The 21800-nt window shown below is 40.3% G+C and overlaps 1 protein-coding gene across 5 annotated transcripts in view; it reads right to left on the bottom strand.

Annotated features, from left to right (window-relative positions):
- Mctp2 (multiple C2 and transmembrane domain containing 2) overlaps positions 1 to 21800 on the bottom strand; it is a 241787-nt gene that overhangs the window by 52108 nt on the left and 167879 nt on the right. For all 5 annotated transcript variants that reach the window (XM_005084546.4, XM_021235587.2, XM_040730276.1 and 2 more), the window contains 3 exons: positions 20087 to 20188; positions 18816 to 18890; positions 16769 to 16888 (listed from right to left, as the gene is read on the bottom strand). In XM_005084546.4, coding sequence (XP_005084603.1) covers positions 16769 to 16888; positions 18816 to 18890; positions 20087 to 20188 — 297 coding nt within the window. The remainder of the gene's footprint in view (positions 1 to 16768; positions 16889 to 18815; positions 18891 to 20086; positions 20189 to 21800) is intronic.

The raw sequence follows: 21800 nt of genomic DNA, 5'->3' as shown, positions 1-21800 counted from the left end.
AAGTGCCTTTACTTAGATGAAGAAAGAAAACAATGATCCTATTTGTACATCTTCTGAATTCTATCTAATGTATTACAATAAAGAACAAAAGTACTACTTAAAAAAACTTTATATTGATTCTTTGTGGATTTCACATCATGCATCCCAATTCCATTCATCTCCCCCAACCCCTTGCTTTCATCCTCCCCTGAAAGGAAAATTTAAAGTAAAACCAAAAAATAAAACAAAAAATAAGCAAACAAGCAAAAACAACAACAAAAACACCTCAACACCCACTGTTGAAACTTCAGGCATCATGCTGACCCTACCCCCTGACAACAGGCAAGGCAGACACAGTGGTGTGCCACATTACAGGGCTGCATAACTCCCTGTAACTCCAACTGGTGGCTCCCTCCACTCTCTCCACTCTCCATGTTCTTACTTCTCTTACCCCTTCTTCTCTATACCCCCCTCTTCTCATTTCTCAAGTCTGTCTCCCCCTATCCTTCTCCCGCTGCTATAATAAACTATGGTTAATGTCACCTATGGCTTGTGCTCATCGCGCAAGTCTCATCTCTTGTGCCTTTGCTTTTCTTTCTTTTTTTTTCTTGGTTTTTCAAGACAGGCTTTCTCTGTATTGTTTTGGAGGCTGTCCTGGAACTCGCTCTGTAGACCAGGCTGGCCTCGAACTCACAGAGATCTGCCTGCCTCTGTCTCCCGAGTGCTGGAATTAAAGGTGTGAGTCACCAACGCCCCAGCTTTGCCTTCCCTTTTCTAATTTCTAATTTTTAAGCTTTTACAAAAGAATGACACCCACCTCATCTATGAACTCTGGAGCATGTGAAGGGGCTGAATCTGAAAATCCAAAGTTACAGGATCCCCAGGACACAAGGCAACAAAATGATATCCAAGAAGGGTCCAAGTGAGGACCCAGAATCATAGGTATAGAAGAAATCGGAGGTCTCGAACCAGACCAATGACTCTGCAATGAACACTTACAAGTACTGATGTATGAACTAAAGAGTACACTCTGCGACTCACTGGGTCACACTACAGCTTCTACACCGAGATTTTTTAAAATATTACATTTAATGGCAAGAATAGAAAATATATTCCTATTTTCCAACTAGCTTAGAAACTGAACCTTTGGAAAGGATCACAAAACGAAAATATTTCCAGAGTATCTTTAAAAGCCGAGAGGCAGATGCCCAGGTAGCACCGAAGCCAAGAGATTGTTTATTTTAATAAAGCTATTCTATGTACAGCCTTAAATTAGGAGTGGCACAAAGACCAGGGAATGTCTAAACCATCACCACCTGCTTGCCCTGAAAAATCAATTAAAGTCCCATTTTCATAGCAGCCACATTTTATCCAATAAAATGCAGACAGCTCCATCATCCCCATTCCCTGAGATACTCTGAGGGAACATGCCGGAAACCTCCATCCTTCCTCTCATCTCACCTCCCGTTCACATCTGTATGAACTCACTGCAGTAAGAACAGCCCTGGGAGGCGGGGGTGGGGCTGTGTGGTGGGACCAGGAGGGGAGAGAAAAAGGAGGCCAGGATGCCTGCCCCCTATCAAGACACCTTCCTCTTCCGAGTGAACCACATCCTTTCCTCAAAGGCTCTTTCTGCCTCCCCTTCTCTTTTCTTCCCCCACCTTCAAAATAGAATTATCTGCTGCATTTTCTGAGCAATAGAAGAGATCCAACTTTGGAAGTTGAAAGCAAGGGCAGAAAAGCCATCACAAGTGTTTTAGTAATTAAACGAATATGCATAATGAACCATATGCCCAAAGGGCCTGTTCTTCATGTGGGCCAGATTTTTGTTTGAATTTTTAATTTTTATATACAGATGAAACATTCAGTGCAATCTACCAGCAGTGTGAGATAACACACAGGAAGGAAATGTGTGAGAAGGAGTCCACCACGTAGAAGCAGGGGCTGGAGATCCTAGAGAAGCGTTCCTCTGAAGATTTTGATTCACATGGGTTTTTCTCCCTCCAGCAATTGTTCCTGTCATCTGCTTAGAGTCTTCAAGACACACATATAATGCACACACTGACAGCTTTATACAGGAGGAGTAAAGTACTGTGTTGTCGACTAAGAAGTGTGAAAAATCCCAAGGGACAAACAAGGACTTCTTTAAAAAAAAAAATTCCTTCCACACCCATCACTCAGGGAATCACAGGGAATCCTCCCAGGTCTCTCTCGTATGCTACATAAACATTATACTGCGGGCTCCAGGCCATACACACAATCTGTATTCATAGACGGAACTTATCTAAGAGGGATCCATACCTCTCAGCGATGCCGTGGTACCTAGTGAGGAGAGAGCATCCAGGGTAGTGTAGAGACCGACCCCGCCCGCTCCTACAGCTCACGGATTACAAATGTAACACACTGTGTTCTTCCAAACACACGGACTCCAGTGTTCCCTAAACTGTCATGTGAAACTTAGTCAAGCCTTCGTTTTAGTTTTTTGGGTGTCATCTATGAATGATCACATTGTTTCGTGGGCTGCCAGGTGTACAAGATTTAGTAAATATACCCCAAAGCAGTGGAATGTCCTTGTAGGCTATGTGAAATTTACAATGAGTCTAGACAAAGCTATCAGGTCCTATATGTGAATGGGTCTTACGAACATTTTAGAACATATGTGGCTGTATGTGTCCTTGTGTGTGCACGCATGCCTATGCATGTGAGTGTGTGTTTCAGCGTATGAGCGTGATGAGGATACATGTTTATGTACATGAGTGTGTGTGTCTGTGTGCTCGAGTGCACATGTGAGGGCACTCAAGTCTGTGTTTCGGTAAAGGAGGAAGCCCACAGATATTACCACTCACATTTCCCCTTGTTTAACTGATCTACTTGACTAATCCCAATGCAAAATGCCACGCGGCATTCTAGTGCTAGGAGAAATGATGAAAACATATTGGGCCAAAAATCAATGCAGCGCTTCAGACTTGTGTGAAGGCTTTAAGGGACACAGGGGCACTGTCCTTCTCACAAGGAAACTCTAGGATATTTAAGGAGCAAGTAGGAACCCTGCTGTAAGCATCCTCCCTGGCTACTTTCATCCCTTATTAGAGATGTGGGCCTTCCAGTCTAGCAGGGATCTAGTGTCTAGGTGGGAAGACAGATTCACTTCAACTGTACCAGAAGACAAAAACCTGCCAAGAAACATCACCTCTCCTGGTTGCTTAAACCCTTTAAGGATGTGTGTGAGCAATTAGAGAGGGAGTGTAATCTTTGCAGAATGCATTAACACTCCCGACCTCCCAGACAATAGATCAGACCTCAGACACATAATGCTTCCCTAAGGCTTTTTAGCTAGTGTATTTGATCTCTTAGTCACTCAGGCCCTGATAGTAAAGGTATCATCCACCTCCAAAGCATTATTCTCAGGCAACCGTGTCCACCATGGACACTGGACTTCAGTCAAGCAGAAAGCTGGGTTATCACTACAATCAGCAAGATACCGCCCCCCCCCCAATTTTTTCCAAGCTACAAAGCCAGTTCTGGGAAAGTAAATGAGTTACATGAATATGCATGGGTCATTTGATGGTCACAAGACAGGGATGGTGTTACCCCCCCAAAACACACCATGTTTTTGCTCTAAAAATTAGCTTCATAATAGATCCCTTGAAGAAAACCTCATGCGAGCAATAAACAACGCAGTTGTATGCAAAAGACAGCAATGGGGTGGGGGTGGGGGGATCAAATACAGTCCTCACACTGCCAGCTTTTAAATCTCCTATCCTGCAGGCTTCTCGTCAAGACAACTGGTCAAGCAGTAACCTATTTCCCGGTGAACACGTCCTCTATGACTGCTAATCTCACAGCGGAAGCTTGCCTTTCACCATTTATTATAAACATTTTCGAGAATTGCTTACCACGACATATTTTTAATGGATTAGATTCTGGTCAGCTGCTAACAGAGCAGAGAACTGAATATTCTTCATATGGAGGCTGCAAAATAGGTTTTCAGGGGGTCGGACTTGCCTTCCCCTAGTCTCCCTCATGAGTAATTGAAAGAGCAATTGAAACAGAATATAAGAAATCTGGTTTCTTTTCTGTCTTTCTCTGTCTCTCCCCCCCGGCCCCTTTTCTATTACAAGACAGTCTGGATCCAAGGGACCAGTAGACAAGACCTTATTGGGTTTTGAACTTTATCATAAGACTTAGCAGACAGTTCCGAAGAAAGACAATGACAGAAATTCAGTTAATTTCCCCGGACCATCACAGTCGCCCGCTGATGACACACTCAACTTCTAAAGCCTAAAGCATTTAAACCAAAATAATTACATTTCCTTAGAATTGTGTCAGTTCCCTCAGAAAATGTGCACTGCAAGGTTTTTTTGTTTTTGTTTTTTTCCTTTTTTTTAATGAGGTTACAAGAAAATAGGAGGACCGAAATTAGCTTTATGTTTAAGCAAATCATTCTAGAGTCAGTGTCTTGAAGCCAAAACCTAAAAAATTGCAAATGAATATATGTTTTTGCAAAAATAGCAATTTAAAAAATTTTGAACCTTAACCTGCTTCAGAGAAAGAAATCTAGACTCTTTAAGTCATTAACTTTGCCTTTATAGTTCCTAATGCCCACAATGCAACAATGAGAGAGACAGAAATGTTATTATATCTGCTATGCACTTTCTAATTGAAGATAATTGTTTGTGCTGTGATTTTACCATTAGATAACAAATTTTAGAAATCTGTGATTCTAAGCACATTCAAACTAACCTTAAGTATTCAAATAAGAAAAGGCCCCTTAAAGCAACTGGGTTTAATATTATAGCTTAAATGTGTGTCTTTGTATACACACACACACTTATACGCAATCACACATACACACACAGTGTCTCACACACACATATACAAACTCATACACACACACTCACAGAGAGAGAACAGATTTTCTAAACAACCAATAATTTGTAACTTTACCTAAAAGTTATGTAACAATAAAATTCAATACAAATGTGCAAGGTAGCTAACTGCCACAGAAAATCTGCAGTAACCTGACAATAATCTAGATTTTATCCCGTCTGCATGGAGATAAACAAGCTACATAATATGAGAGAAAATGATTACAAAAACGGAGCAGAAAATTACACAACATGGAAATTAAATTTTTTAAATGGATGCAATAATTTCTGTTTACAGATTATTGTATCAAATTAAAAATAAATTGCTGGAATTAAAATCCCCACGTAGTCAACGGAAAAGTACCTTGGGAATTTCCTCATTTGTGGGTTTCTGGCGCCACCTGCAGGATTCTAAATAAAGAAGACAAGAACCAAGCTACTTGCTCGGGTTTTTTCTTTTCTTTTTTTTTTTTTTTTTTTTCCTGTTTCCTCCAACTTGTCTTTGTGTGGAGGAGGTGAGGGTTAGATGGCCATAAATAAATAGTGTTCTTTGGTAGCAGTTACATTTTTGAAATTTTTAAAACCACAATAAAAGGGAAAATTAAACTTACTAGACAAGATTCATTTAAGGAGGACTCCAGCAGCTTTTTCAACACACGCTTTATCCTCCTATCTTGCAAAGTAGAATAGCGGGTGGTGAACCGCATATAGAAGTTTCCTTCCGAAAAAAGACTGTATTCGTTTCCCATGAAAACAGATCAGGTTTGGGGATAATTCACAAACTACTTCTGATGCATCCAGAGTAGGGGCAATATTGCTATTAGCAAATGCATACTTAGTATTCTGCTGCTTTGAAAACAGAAAACATGTTTTAAAATATTTTTGCAAAAATTATGATTGTAGGCCAATGACTGAAGAAGAGGTTTTTATGGCAGAAGTCAAAACACAGCACTTTGAAAACACATGGATCTCAGGCTTCTATAGTCATTGTCATCATCTCCATCATTGCCAGCTCTATGCTCACAGCATCCTGATGATGGAGACCCATTTGCCTTAACAGAAGGGTCAGCCAAATGCACATGAGTCATGATTCAGATTCATGTCCCAGGGAGCAACGCCACTGACTTACAAACTAGCTCTCAATAGGAGGACTTGAGGGGGAAATGTGCTGTTTAAAAAAACAACAAAATCTGCGGCTGCCATGTAGACCTAATTCATATCCAGGAACTAAAACCATAATACCAAAGTGAATGCCAATAAAAGTCACACCTTGTAAAAATGGTCTAAGGCTGCGGTTTGGGGGGTTGGGAGGAAGCTAGTTACTCTGTCACTGGGAAGTCTAAGGAAGGCCTTGTTTCTACCCTTCTGATGGAACACAAACATTCTTCCAACTTAAAGCTTCTGTGGCTCCATCTTTTCAAGATGCAAACAGCAGCTCTGATTGCCTCATTTAGCATTGGTTTTGCCAAGAAGTGTATACCATGTCTTCCTTTTCTTTTCTTTTCTTTTTTTTTTTTTTTACCGTTTTCTTTGACAAGAAGGCCATCTCCATGACAATTGACAGAGACTTTAAAGAGATTGGGTAGAAATAGAAAAGTCATTCCAAAGGGCCACAGGGAAAAATAAGTATGGATTGTGGTAGTTTGAAGATCCCAGGGAAACAAAAATAGTTCATAAGCCCTGCTCAAGAGCATGGCGAAGAGGGCTGTGCACTGAATTTGATTATGGCTTTTCTCATATCATTATATGTTTCTTGGCATAAGTAAGATATGGACTATTAGGCCACTGAACAACACATACAAATAGAAACAAATAACACACACACACACACACACACACACACACACAGATATGTTATTTTAAAGAGCTAATGACATAACCCTAAGATCCAGGAAGAGGTAACAAAACCTGCCTTTCAAAAGCATAAATCAAATGACAGAAGTGCAATCCAGCAGTAAACCCTAACCAGACCACAAAGCAGGTTGCTCTCCATAAACATCAGATCAGGCAGCTAGAATGATTACTGGGCTCTCTTGTAACTGTCACCTGTGGTGGGTCTAATTACAGGCTACCCAGGCAAGCACGCCCACATCACACAGCAATAAAAGGCCTTCCGTTGGCGGAGCCTAGCCAGACAATGAGAGCACACGCCACCTGATGTGGAGCCCCAAAAGATCAGCCAGAGAGACTAATAAAAATGATAGCTTAGAAACAAATAACAAAGCTCAGACTGCAACAAAAAGGCAATATCAAATTAGCCAGAGATATAAGCATGGAGCACGGTTCTTCAACAGGTCAAAAGCTATTCAGGGAATGGTTGTGGCTGTTTTCACACGTGCCCTTCCCTCTCTCTATTTCTAGATATTCTTTTCCATTTTTGCATCACCGCAAATGTTTTCACATCCAGGTGTCATGTTAAAGAAACAGATGGAGAGGAGAAAAAAAAACCTCTTTGCTCTTAAAAAATAAAATAAAATAAAATGAATGCCCCAAGATTCAATGACTGTGCTTTCCAGTTAGAGCTCTCACCCAAGCCTCCTGTTGCTGGCTGCCTTTTGGCCATTTTGCTACTAATTAGCACTACCCTGGACAGACATGGTCAGAAAAATGCATACCAAACAAGATGACAATAGAGTTGTCAGATTTTCTGCACCAAAGAGGTCACAGGCTAGTGCATCAGAGGAGGAATTGGAATAAAAGGAACAGATGGAATCCAGTGATCTAGCATTCTTCCAGGAAGCAAGGTTTAGATGCCTACTGTGTACCCAGGACTGTCATCAACAGTAATAATTTAAGACTAGACCTTTGTCATTCGAAGCATGGCATACCGTACCAAACCATACCATACCATACATACAATAACATACCATACCATGCCATACCATATCATACCATATCATACCATACCATACCATACCATAAAATATATATTGTCACTCTGCACGATTCCTTAATGTAGCAAGCAAACACAGTGTGAGTGTGAGTGTGAGGGTGTGTGTGTGTGTGTGTGTGTCCTGCTTTTGATGTGAAGCACTTAATCCATGCAAGTGTGAAGACGGTTATCAAATCCTTGAGGGTGGAGGTTACTGCTTTGAGATTTGGTGGTTATAGGCATACTAGGAAGTCCCTGGAAGGAGTCGGCTCTTGAACATCCACCACAGCACATAACACAGATGTCGGCATTTTTTACTCCACAACGTACACTCCACAATGAAATACCGTTAATAAGCCTTTTGCTAGAACATCAATTCCCATCAGTATTTTCAACAACTCCTACCATTACCTGTAGCTTATTTCCTTTAAAAAAAGACACCTGTTCCATGTTTATTATCTATTATCAAAGTTGGTTTTCAAGGAGATTTTTCTCATTAAACATTTTTGTATTCAAAACATTGTCTTGTTTTCTGTTACAAGGAGGAAAGTGAAAGGATACAAGAAGAAAGGCAAAGTGTGATGCCTAAGGTGTCGGCTTGAATCTAGAGTCACCTGGGTGACGGGTGTCTGGGCACACCTTGGGAGAATCTAGAGTCACCTGGGTGAAGGGTGTCTGGGCACGCCTTGGGAGAATTCTTTGGATTGCTTTAACTGAGGTGGGTAGAGCCACCCTCTGTGGGTAGCACCATTGTTTTGCTAGGATGCTCCTCTGTATAAAGATAAGAAAGTGAACTGAGCACAGGGATTCATTGCTGACTGTGTGATTGTGGATATTATGTAACCAAGCGCTTTAAGTTCCTGATGCCTTGACTCCCATACCAGGACCATCTGTACCCTGTAACTATGAGTTAATATGAGCCTTTCCTTTCATCGGCTGCTTGTGTCAAAGAGTATTCTGTCACAACAGTAGGGATAGAAAGTAAGAAACAAAGAACTGCAGAGGAGTGAGGAGCAGGAAGGTAAAGAGGAAAGAGTACATGAGGTGAGTACACAGGAAGAAAAGGAAAAACCGGTGATGAAATTTTGTGGACCAATGGTTACATAGTATGAGAAGCTCATTTTTGCCTCTCCATATGTAACTATGGTAAGCATGCTGGACCACCAGCAGCAATGGGAAGGAAATATAATAGAAAGAGGGGTGGCAGTAAAGAAAGCAGCCAACCATTAGCTACACAAAAGAGCCACATGGGTGCTAGAATCCTATCTTTATCTAAGATTTAAGATTCTAATGTGAGAACCATATTCAAGCTCACTAAAATAGAGTATTCCTGGAGATTAGACTAAAGTAAATTGAGCTCATTGGAATCTGAAAGCGCAAGGCATCTACAAGAAAGCTCAGAAAATGGTGTGTGTGTGTGTGTGTGTGTGTGCGCGCGCGCACGCATGTGCTGCCCACACACATTTTGTCCTTGTACATATATCTGATGTTGTTTTCAAGTTAAAATAGAATTGGGTGCTCAAAGTCCAGCACAAGAGGACAGTGGGAACCGCTAACAGCATTAACAGACTTCTGATTGTGGAGACTAGAACAAAAATCATAGAGACTGAGTTTGTCATTCTTTTGCTCTCTGGCATGGCTTTCTGAGTGTGATAGTGTGTACTGCTCTATAAAAACCTGGTCTTTATGAGTCAAAATCAGCACCTTCTAAAATATTAAATGACTCAGTCTGCATGTCCTATGATTCTGTCTTCCAGCACAATTCAATTTTAAGTTTGAAAACATAAACATGAAAATCGGCTAAAATAGTTAATAGTGTCCTTTTATATCTCCCTTGGATAATTTTTTAAATGCAATTACTATAATTTTATTAAATGGCATAATTAGTTAATGCCTGAGAAGTTGTCAATATAAGGTACAATTATGTTGTAAAATTATAATCACAATGTACAATGATGAATTGTTCTTCTTTTAAAAAGTGTCAGAGAAAAAAATCTTTACAATGTTTTTGGAAGCTCATTAGGTAGTCTTCCATGTTAAGGATGTGAGAGATCATTGTATCAATATTAAAGCAAATAATATACCAAGAATTGTAAATTTTGTATGCCTATTGTGTGTGTGCATGCATATACTGTTAAGATGTCTTAAGAAACTCTCCCCTTCACGTAAAATGGGTCAAACCTTGTGTTTATTTTCATTTCCTCTTATAAAAGTATCATTCAACTTTAAACTCCAACTTCACAGGTACTGACCATAAGATATGAACAGTGGTGGCCATCAGTACGTATGAAGACAGTCGCAAAATAGTAATAAAATGTAAGTACAGCTGGTTATGAATAAACTAGTGATTGAGCTTGGGAAAAAAGCCAAGTATTTTAGATGCTGTGAACCAATATCCAAATCATCAAGAAGCCATTTGAATGGCACCATCTAAGGAGTTCAGAAGCAAATTTAGGACTGTCTTTTCCATCCATAATAAAAGGAGATAAAGTTGAATGTCCTAGAGGCTCATGATCACTGTGATTGTTATTAATAATTGTAAACTTCACAGGCACTAGGATCGCCATGAGGATGCATTACTGGGCATTTCTGTGGCAGGGGGTTGCAGCCTGAGTTCACTGAGGTGACAAGACCCACCTTGACTATTGGTGGCACCACTTGACTATTGGTGGGCTGTAGTCCTTGTTTGAACAAAATAGAAGTGGGCTGAGTTACAGCATCCATCCCTTCCTGATTCCTGAGAGTCAGACTTGGAGGTCATATGGCCAGCGGCCTTTTTAAGAGCTCAACCTCATTACTTCCGTAGTTTGATGGACAGTAGTATTCTCCTACTCTAAGCTGATATGAACCTCTATTCCTTTCCTGTCAGGGTGTTTTGTTGTAGCAGTAAGTAAAACAACGAACAGTCACCTCAAGGCTTTGCTAAACTGCTCTGGTGTACTGCTCAACAGAGCCAACTATTCACTAAATGCACCCTATCTCTCTCTCTCTCTCTCTCTCTCTCTCTCTCTCTCTCTCTCTCTCTCTCTCTCTCTGTCATTCTCTCTCTGTCTCCTGTGTGTCTGTGTGTGTGTGTGTGTGTGTGTTACACAATTTCTGTTGTGTGTTGGAATGGCTGGCTCCATTATTACTGTTTAGGTTAAGTTTAAAGTAAAACATATTTTGTATTTCCTAATACATTAGGATCTCAAACTGTAAAGGAGTCTGTAAATGTTAAATCCTGCTTATGACTAAGAAATGGAGAGTTGTATGCTGAACCTTATTTGAGGGGTTGATGGATACCTTAAATTATATATCATATTACAAGGCCTGTCAACTCAAGAAAAATTCTTCATTTTCTTACACTCAAAAAGTTTAGGAAAAAAGTCACAGATGTTAAAGTCATAGCTTTATGAAGATGTCCATTGATATATGGTAGATTTAGATTACTTTTTAACAGCAAATGTCTAAGGAAAAATTTAATAAAACAAGGAATCCATCAATGCCCTGCACACTAGCCTCTCTCAGGATAGTAAGTGTCTATCTGAAAGATTGGTGGAAAGACACAATGCCATAAAGGCAACATTACTTTAAAAGCATCGTGGGAGCTTTGCTATTAAAAGTAACCTTGTGATGAGGCCATATTTTGGTAATTGTTATTTTTAATCACATAGAAAATGTTTTTACACAATAACTTTATATCTTTTAACAGTCTTGAGATAGTGCATAAATCTATACAGAAAAAGAGAACAGCAAAATCACATATTTACAATTGATTCTACAATACACGATATCATATCACAATGCAAAAGCATGTTTTGTGAGTTAGTCCACTATCAAATGATGTGCTATCATAGACACACTATGGGGATTAAACTTCACCAGAAATGCCTGCTTATTTACTGGTTGTGTAAGGTAACCAGTAGGCACTTGTTACTGTCCACAATGACTCTACACTCTATCTTCTTTTTAACAACTTGAAACCTTAAAGAAGACTTAAAAAGTAGAAATTTCTTTCATGATCCATTTACTCAGCTGTTGTTTACACTTTCTCTAAATACACTTCAGAATCATGTAAGATTATCCTTCCAATGGGGGGGGGAAGAACCAACTTCCAACTAGGAATTAATATAGAGCTGGTGCTTCCTAGATCGTGTTTGTGAGTTCCAAAGTGGATATGGTCGCATAATTCCTGAGGCTGGAACTGTTTTTCAGTGGCATCATAAACATGTCTCTCTTATTTAATTTTAGCCCATCACTCAGAACAAAGTGACCTATGGAGGAATAACTAGTCCCACACGGGTAGGCACCCTTCTCTCAGAGCCTAGCAAGAGGGGTCTCCCTGATGTACACAGTGTCAAGGCATCACTAAGTAATGTAATCTCAAGTAATCACTAAGCTTGTTCTGAGAGTCATAATGTAAACCCAAAGACAAGAGTGGCATCGAATCGTGAGCATCAGTAGCAAGTAGTGTCCAGCCCTAGAAAAAAGCAAGGCCCTTGTAAACCAAGACGATCGAGATTTCATGCATCCTACAAACACACAAAACCAACATGTCTACTACATGGGCTCACATATTCACCTGAAAAAGTGGGCCCAGATTTGTATCTACATCTGCAGTTCGTATGGGAACTCACTGAATTAACATTTGAGCATTGGTTAGGATGGATACACCCAGTCAGAAAAGCTGTAATTTGAGCTCTTAGTATCCCCAGAGTTCCAGGTTTGTGTGGGTACAACCATGTGCACATGGATAAATGTCATGTTTTCAAGTCAATTCACAGAGCAGGATGCTAACAGACATACTTATTCCTATGTACAATATGTTTGCCACAGTTTTTCTCTGTCAAGATCTCAACACTTACATTGGCTTTCAATTGGGAAAGTCAAGAAAATGACTTTTTGAAGAGAGGAAATATATAGTTAATTTAGCATGAATTAACTTAAAACTCAGAGAGAAAAATGAACCAATATATTTAGCAAAGGTACATGAAGAGAGCACAATCTCTAAAGAAAAATAACCATTTTATTTGAAATATTCTGCCTAATGAGGTGAGAAACATGATTTTGTATGTTTTGACCATTCCCCATATAATGCAAACTTAACATTTATAAAGTATGTTTCATTGTATTGCATTAGATTTGCTTTGGAACTGTACTTTAATTAAATACTTATATCAAATATATTTTAAATTAAAATATAGTGATTTCCCCTTCCCTTTCTTCCCTTAAACCTCTCCGATGTCCCCACCTTCCAACTATTCTTCACATGCTCCCCCCTCAAATGGATGGTCTCTTCTTTGAATTGAATTTTTGCAACAACAAATTCTCCAACACAGCAATTTTAACATAGCAGGTATCAGGAAGTATTCAAGACAGCATCCTTTCCCTGGCACTGGCGATTCCATGTAGCCACCCACATAGGATCAAGGGGATAAGTGCTAGAGTGAATCGGGTTTATGCTCTGATAATCTAGCATGATGAAGTCTTCCCTGGACTTAGACCCCAAAACACTGATTCAATTTTAAACTGAAGCTTCCCACAAGGGAGGATCTGAGCACACACACCCATAGGGATCCCAGGAAATGTATGGCCTGCTTCCCTGAAGACTTAACATTAATAACCAGCGTATAAATATAATCCCACAATGCACATGTTTTGTCTTATCTGGAAGAACAAGAAAGAATATGAAGTTAGTATTTGGAGCAAACTGAAGAAAGAAGTATTTTCCTTTCTCCCCTGAGTATGTAGTGTGCTAGCATTACATCATTTACAGGCAGGGACAGGGAAAGTCCTATCATAGATAGCTTGAGCAAAATTGTTCTTTTCAGCCCTCCAGTAGCCTAACACGAGCTGTCATCTTCATTTCCAATAGAAGATAAGGACCTTCAAATACAATCTGGATGCTGAATAAATTCTCAGCTTAAACCTATGCTTCGGACACCCACAAAGCTGTCCTCCATTGTAACACCCAAGCTAGCAGGTGGAACATAAAGGAAGTGCTAAGTTGGTGAAAAAAAAGCAGCGGCACCCGGTCCTAACTAGACCACAGCAGAACCATTAGTTGGGACCAGTGGTGATAAGACGCATCATCCTTGCAAGGAAAGCCAGACTAAGAGGATGCTGAGCTTCCTTCTCTCAACCACATTTCATCTTTCTGGCTCAGTCTAGTTGAGGAGCTACTTTCTTCTGATAGACAATCTATGACAGAGTTCCATATACTCAAGGGCACAGCAACATCCCTAGTGGCAGTCTCAACAGAACTCTATGGGCAATGGACAAGCCCACAGAATACTCTATGTACAAAACATGCCTTCTCCAAAAGAGCTTGACTACTCATGATGTACTTTAAACAACTGAAGACAGGGTAGAATGTGTGTGCTCACACACACACACACACACACACACACACACACACACACACACCCTTCATTCTGTCCTTCAGGTGTATTTTAATCTAGTCCTGGTTTTATATTTTTGGTTGTGAGCCTAGCCTTTAACGGCTGTGACATCTCTCCAGCCATCTAGTCCTTATTTTAAAAAGCAGAAACTGCACTGGAATAATTATAACGGTGGTAAACAGTAATTGAAAGGGTTTAATAAAATCCCATTTCATTAGCTTGGGGCAGAAACTATCTGCCTTTCAGTGTCTTGGTGTCTCTGAGATCCACCATGGTTAGGCACGATGTATATGTTATAAACTTTGGCACATGAATGCATTTCAATACTCAGGATAAGTGATATGCTCTATGTATATAGTAATCCCTCATTATTCTTGGGGTTCTGGTTCTAAGATCCCCCCTCAGACATCCAGAGCCCCACAGGTGCTCAAGTACCATATTTCCAATGTCATCATCTGCACTGTAACATACACATATCCTATAAAACATTTCCAGATTGCTACTATAACCTGAAATGAAATGCAAATGAAGTACAGATAGCTGTGATACTATTTCATGTGAGTAAAGACAAGAGAAACGTCTGTACTTGTTCAGTACGGATGTCATTTTGAAGGGTTTTTTTAGTTGTAGCTGGTTGGGTCTGTGGAATTGAAGTGCATGGGCACAGCCAGTCAACTCTACAGTGTATGTGACTAAATCTGATCCTTTTTCCGTGATGTGTTGAAGGAAATATGCCATCCATGTAAGCAGTAGAGCTTGCCACAATCTCATAGTCCATGTATCCTTGGGCATAGGGCTTCAATAAATCAGGGAGGAGAGGACAGCACTGGTGTCCATCTGCCTGGCAACTTGTAGTACCAAGGAACATTGTTGCAGTCTTGACACCCTGGTGCTGGCTCTTCTCCGAGGTTTGCCCAGCAGAGAGGACTCACCCACACTGAGCCAGTGGAGGAGAGGCCCCTGGCAAGGCTCCCTTCCTGTCCAGAAGTACACTTTACTGGACAACCTGTTTCCATTCATTTGTTTTAATCTTTCTTCTGATCAGGCCGGCAGCCCATTAATCATTTCTGTCATCCCCTTACCGAATCCAGGGCAGCAGATCTGTTTTTCTAAAGTCTCAGAGCCAGAAATCAACTACAAAAAAAGGAGGGGGGATCCTCTACCCCTCACGCGGCTGGCCAGAGTACTGGCTGGAAGCAGTCACCAATTGTGTTCACTTTCCTCTGAGGCACACAGTTGTTCACAACAGCCCATGGAAAGTTTGGAAAGGGAATCTGGGCAGGAAGTGGACCTGGGGGTGCAAGAGGAGCCTAAGATATGAAGCCATCAGCTGGGGAGGCTGTAAGAGATGGAGGTGGCTAAAAAAAATGCCAGGACAATGACAGAGACGTAGATGCTCTGAAACGATGCAAAAATAAAAATAAACCAATCAAAATGCTGCCCAGTGGCAAAGAAAAAGTCTCTTATGGAACTGACGTAATTGGTTTGGTAAAAAAAAATGTTGACATTACTTTGAGGTCACAATAAAGCACTAATATCTTATGTTCATATATAAAGACACACACATGTATGTAACAGTTTGTTTATATTTTATTTCTGTATCAGCTTGATCTCATCATTATATTTATGTGATATATACATATTCTAAATTAAGGCTGAGGCTACAAGGCAGAAGAAAACATGGAGGATGTACTGGCAACAGAAAACAGAATCCAACTTGCCTTGGGTTATGACATATATAGTCTAACAGTTGCAATCTCTTAACTATACAGAAACCATATAGAAATTCACCATTAATACCTGGTATAAATGACATATAAGGCGGTAGGAATCCAGGTATCTCCTCCATAGCTGACACTGTCAATCTGATGAAGAACCAGTGCCTTTACAATTGAGAGAGAATGCCCAGAGAAGTCAGTCGAGGCTGTGGTGCCAAATGTGATGTTCTTCAAAGACCCATGGACTCTCAGTAACAGTCTCGGGAGGCGTGACAACTTCTTAAAACTCTCTAACTCTATGATATTATACTCCTGAGAACGGGCCAATGTTCTGAGAAAAATTGGTGTATCTCATATATGTGAGTCAGTATTGCGTCCCGTTTTAATGTACAGCAATGAATTACATGCAAAGCTTGATGGGGACACATTTTCAATACTGAATTTTGTGAATGATTTACTAAAAAACTAAAGGAGAACCAGTTAGTTATAATTTAGTCACACTACTTACTAGCTGCCACTTTGTTTTTTTGAGACAGGGTTTCTCTGTATTGCTTTGGAGGTTGTCCTGGAATTCGCTCTATAGACTAGGTAGGCCTCAACCTCACAGAGATCTGCCTGCCTCTGTCTCCCTAGTGCTGGGATTAAAGGCATGCACCACCAACACCTGGCTCAGCTGCCACTTTTTATAGAGCATGTAAAGACTATATCAGTACACTGCAATAACATCACAGAAACATAGAGAACCATCACAGAAACATGGTTCTTTGAAGCTGAGTGAGCAATGATGCATGAACAGTATTTGAATAATTTAAAGAATTTTTATGGGTAACGTTTACCCAGGTACAGTCTCATAAAGACTAATTCCCTGTGTGATAATATATTTTAGAGAGGTGAATGGATACAAATAAACAGCAAACAATGTGAACATTATGGAGGAAAAAAAAACCTTACCACAAATGCTATTGAACTTCTCAATGTGGACTCCCACTGGAAGCAGCTTTTGAAGAACTGTATTGTATTCCATACTGCCATAGTGAGTCTCTTCACCCTGTCTGCATCTCTTGATAAGATCTGTGTTTTCAAAGATGGAAAACAGAGAAGTAGATTAGATTTACAATCCCTGGATGTTTCCTTGTATCAGCTGCCCTGGCTGTTGAAAATTGTGTTATGTACAGGGCCAATTAAAAAAGTACAAAGTTTTGCTTCTAAAACTATTTCAAAATATCGTCATCCACAGGCAACAAGAATTTCCTGCCTATGTTACGGCTCATTGTCTGAAAAAAAAAACAGCTTGTTTTAATAGTGTTCAGTCCAAGACTGAGCTGACAACACATACACAGAGAGAGAGAGAGAGAGAGAGAGAGAGAGAGAGAGAGAGAGAGAGAGAGAGAGAGAGAGAGAGAGAGAGAGAGAGAGAGAGAGAGAGAGAGAGAGAGAGAGAGAGAGGCATTTGGGGTACACGAGTCCCGTGTGCATGCATGTGCACGGTGTGGCAAGGAGAGACAGAGCAAGAACGAGCAATCCTGAGACAGAGTATGCTCAGAGAATGGGAATGAGTGTCAAGATGTTATTCAGTACGGTGGCAACTGGAGAGAATAGCATTAGGAGAGCCACAGAATTGCAGATGAGCTGGACCAAAGGGTGTAAGTAAGGAAACACAGTCGCCCCTTTCCCAGCTGCACGGTGGTCAGCAGGTTCCTCAAGCCTTGCTGCCCAAAAGGATTGGCATGGTTTTCAACCTTACAGGTGGTTGTGAGAATTAGTGACTCGGTTTTACGTATTCGTTTCATCAGTAAAATCTCAATTTATGACCATCTGAGGTAACCCAGAAGTGTGTGGTACTTGAAGAGGGTCGTGACCCACCCAGGGAATCTTGCCCTAGATTCTCCCTCTACTCTCAAGCCAAAGCCACCCCAGGGGCCAAGTTGTTTTGTAAAGGAAATCTCTTTTCTCCCAGCGGGAGGCACAGTATTTTGATTTGCTTGCAAAGCTGTCACCCTGCCTATGTCCACTTTGGTTTTAACTTTCAAGTAAACAGAGCGAAAGACAAAGAAAACTAATAATAAAAATGAAGACTTTTACTCGGATTACACACAATGACTATGGCTCCATGCTACCAAAAGAAAACAAAACACTCCGTTACTTCCCTCCAGAAGATGGTTAAATCCTTTCCCCAGTGTGGGGGCCCAGAAGTTCATGGGAAACAAAAGGAAGATAAGATTGCTTTGTATTTAACTGCTTTGTGTCATGCACAGCTGCTCACCCCAGAGGAAGCTGTGGAAGTAATAAACACTTTTAAAGGGGGGACACTTTGTTCTTTGTTACACAACTGAAGAAGAACAATGGGTCCTGACTGAAATCCTGGACTATCTAAAGAGGACAGGGAGGGACACAGAAGAAAGAAATGCAAAGGTCATGGTTTTTCTTTTGGAATATGAAGCTCCTCCCTCCTCATCCTAGATCTTTACCTTTGGTTGAACTGATAAGAATTCAGGGTGATGGGCAAACAGAAAGACGGCTGATTCAATATGGGGTAAAGCACCTACACGCCCTAAATTTAGACACAGGTTGCAAATAGGTGAATCGGAGGCTAGAAGCTTCCTCAGTACCTTAGGAAATTCCTCCATCCACTGAACAAACAGAAGAGAGCCCTTGTGTTCAGCTGGGAAAGGAGAAACCAAAATGAAGCGAGTGAAGAGGGCAGACAAAGAAATTTACGTTGTCTGTGATCCATGCTCACTTTTAGAGATCCGCCTGGCACACCGCAGGGCGCACGCCCCCATCTTTCCTCACCTGGAAGCTTTAAGTCCCTCCTCATTGACCTGGCCGAAGCCCCATTTTAGAAAGAGAAGACAAGAGAGAGGAGTAAAAAGAGGAGGAGCCCAGAGGAAAAATGAATGGGAGAGGAATAGTGTGGAAGACAGCCCAGCCACGACCACAAACCCTTGGATCCTGGGCGCTGAATGTACTCAGAGGCCAGTTGTTGAGCGCCCCCTACCTTTTTGGACAGCTTGCGACTATCTTCCACAAAGCGCTTCTCTTTTGGAGCGAAGGTCCTGATACTTGCTTTGACCTAGAAAAACATGGCTGTTATATGGATATTTTCCTCCTGAGTGGCTGAGAAGATCACAGAAAATGAGACCTTTTATCTCACAGGCCATGGGTAGATACCAGAAAGTAGTGGATCCAGTCATGCCTGGCCACTTTCCAGGGTCTCAGAGTCATAAAGTCCCTGGGTAAATCAGGCTGGACCTAGGACAGTTTTGTCATCAGTTGGATAAACCCACAGAAGTATTTCAAACCAGGACAGACACCAAGCTTCATAAATTTTCATGCTAATCTAAATGACAAAAAATTCTTCTCTCATTTTGAACTGAACTTTTGTCAAATGCACCTAAAACAGGAATGACAGTTCTCAGTCCATGAAAACAACATTTTCACAGACAATCTCATTACCTCCAGTGACCTGAAAAAGCAAGTAAATGGGCCATGTTAGCTCGTTTACAGAGGGAAAACTGAGCCCCAGGGGGATTTACTGACTTGTTCAAACCATCCATGTGAGGGAAAGCTTCAAACCCTGAAAGGCAAATCTACCTCCACTGTATCTCTTAACCAACACATTTCCACCTGTGACTGCACCCATGTCTTGGCTGAATAACATAATCTCCATATAATCCATACACAAGTGCTTCCCAGAAGAAAGTAGCAGATTGGGTCACCTCTCCAGCAAACTAGACAGATGGTGTATTTGAGTGGAAAAGGAAGGGACGGTGGAGAACACAGTTATATTGATTACTATCTCCCGATTTCAGCATTACTGAGGAGACTACAGAGATATAATATCTATGATACTCATTGTTTTAGAGATCACACAGCTTGCATATCATAGATTAAAAAGATATGCTATATATTATATGTAGCTTATATATAAAACAGTAATTTTATGTTTATAGAATGGAATATCTGTATGTATAATGCATCATATATCTATGTAATCAGTAGATGATATGTAGATATACAAAGTACATACACATATATATACAAAGACTACCTTTTCCTTTATTTTTAATTTTTTCCTTGACATGTAGATTATGGAGAATTTAAACCTCATCAATCCTGCTAACTCAACTATTTGAAACCTGAAACAGTCAACATGGATTTTATGACTGAGGTATAAACACAACACCATTTGTTCTCCAGCTTCAATTCTGAAATATGTGACATTAAACTAAGACCACATAGGCTGAACACCATCCTGGGGATACTTACTGGATTATATATGAGGTCCATCTCTAAGTAAAGAAGTCCTTTAAAAGCTTGTTCCAAATCTTTATTCTTCAACACATAACAATTTGGTTGTCCATCTCTAATCTGTTAGAAATAAAAGACAAAGTACATATTGGTGCCAATGTTTTGTGGGTTTTAAATTGAAAAGCCAAAACTAACTTTGACTAAGTTGAAAATATATTTAATTTTTTTGCCTCTGTAAAAATGTGCTCTACAACTCATTTTTTTTATCCACTAGCATGACTTGGTAATTTAGTTACAGTTTTTATGTTGATCTCATTTTTACCACTATATGATTATATATGAAACAAATATTAGACAGGTACTAAATGAAAGATAAATCAACTTTTAATTCTAGAGTGGCATTGTAATTGATAGGAAGATAAAGTAGCAACCATTGGCTCAAAGTGGGGTGTTGACACAAACCTAGTGGTGCAGATTATGACATGGTGACAGGAAGTTTCTTGCTCCCAAATTCTGAAGACCACATTTTTCTCAAACTCAAATATGATGAACACTCTCCAAAATTTCTGGCCAATATTACTAAAAATTATCAAGATTATGGAGAAAAAGTGACAGAGTAGGAAACTGTTATGAATCAGAAAATACTAAGGTTATATGATGGTTAAAAGTATGTAATACAATGTACTGGACACTACATTAATGAAAAAAAAGCAGATAAAATCCACTTGAAGATATAAGAATCTAACAATGGATGAAAATGGTCCTCTTTTCTTAGCAGTTTTACTTTAACTATTAAACCATTCCCCCAAAATATTAAAGAATCATAAGGAAATGAGTAAAGGAACTAATTTTAATTATGAAGCTGTCAGTGATTCAATGGTCACTCCAAAATTCATATCCATTAAACCAAAACCTAAGTGAATTTGAAGTCAAGATCCCAAATCATTCAAGATGCACAAAATGCCTACACATCCCTATCTTTGACAGTAACAAGTCCCTCTGACTTCCATCCAGCATGTCACAGCATTTCCCCTCTCTATGCTACCTGCCTGAAGTTCTCAGAAAAAGGACATCTCAACAAACATGGCCTACCATGGCATTTCAGAAAGTCTTTGGCTCCCTGAAAATCATGCTAACTATAGAATTCTTTGTTCTCTCTTCAGACTGAGAGTATCCGTGCTTTTCCGAGGATGCTGGAAACCTCTGGTATTTAGGAAACTTACTCCACTCTGTAGGGCCTCAGCACAACCTGGGTTTATCAAGCATTCGATTTGTGACTGCAATGCTTGATAATTCAAATAACTTGGAAAACTGGAAGGCCAGGAATTTGAGCCATATTTTAAATGACTATTGCTGTCACTACAGTCATTCACACAAGTGTTCTTATAAACCCTGGTGGAAATGAGTTGACTAAGTCACGGCGGGGAAACAGCAATTCTACTTTACAAGGGAGAGGTCATCTTCCTTCCCAAAGCACCCCGCCTCTCAGATTGAAGAGCTTTCATGCAGAAAGATGGCTTTCCTGGTCAGTGGCCGAGAGGAAGGGGGTGCCCCATAAAGTCCCGGCTTCCTTCCTCAACGGTGTCCAAACAGGATTTGCAGCTTCCGCTCTGGCGTTCAGTCTCACTTAATAAATTGTCGGTGTTAAAGTTGAAAGACATAAATACAAAAACAGCATGTCAATTTGCCAAGCTGAAGCGCTTCCAACTTCGTTTTGTTTCAGTCCTCAGTT

The sequence above is a fragment of the Mesocricetus auratus genome, unplaced genomic scaffold, assembly GCF_017639785.1.
Source record: "Mesocricetus auratus isolate SY011 unplaced genomic scaffold, BCM_Maur_2.0 Super-Scaffold_4256, whole genome shotgun sequence".
NCBI classification, from domain to species: Eukaryota; Metazoa; Chordata; class Mammalia; order Rodentia; family Cricetidae; genus Mesocricetus; species Mesocricetus auratus.
Note: the sequence above shows the minus strand (reverse complement) of the source record. Positions and strands in the feature narration are given on the sequence as shown.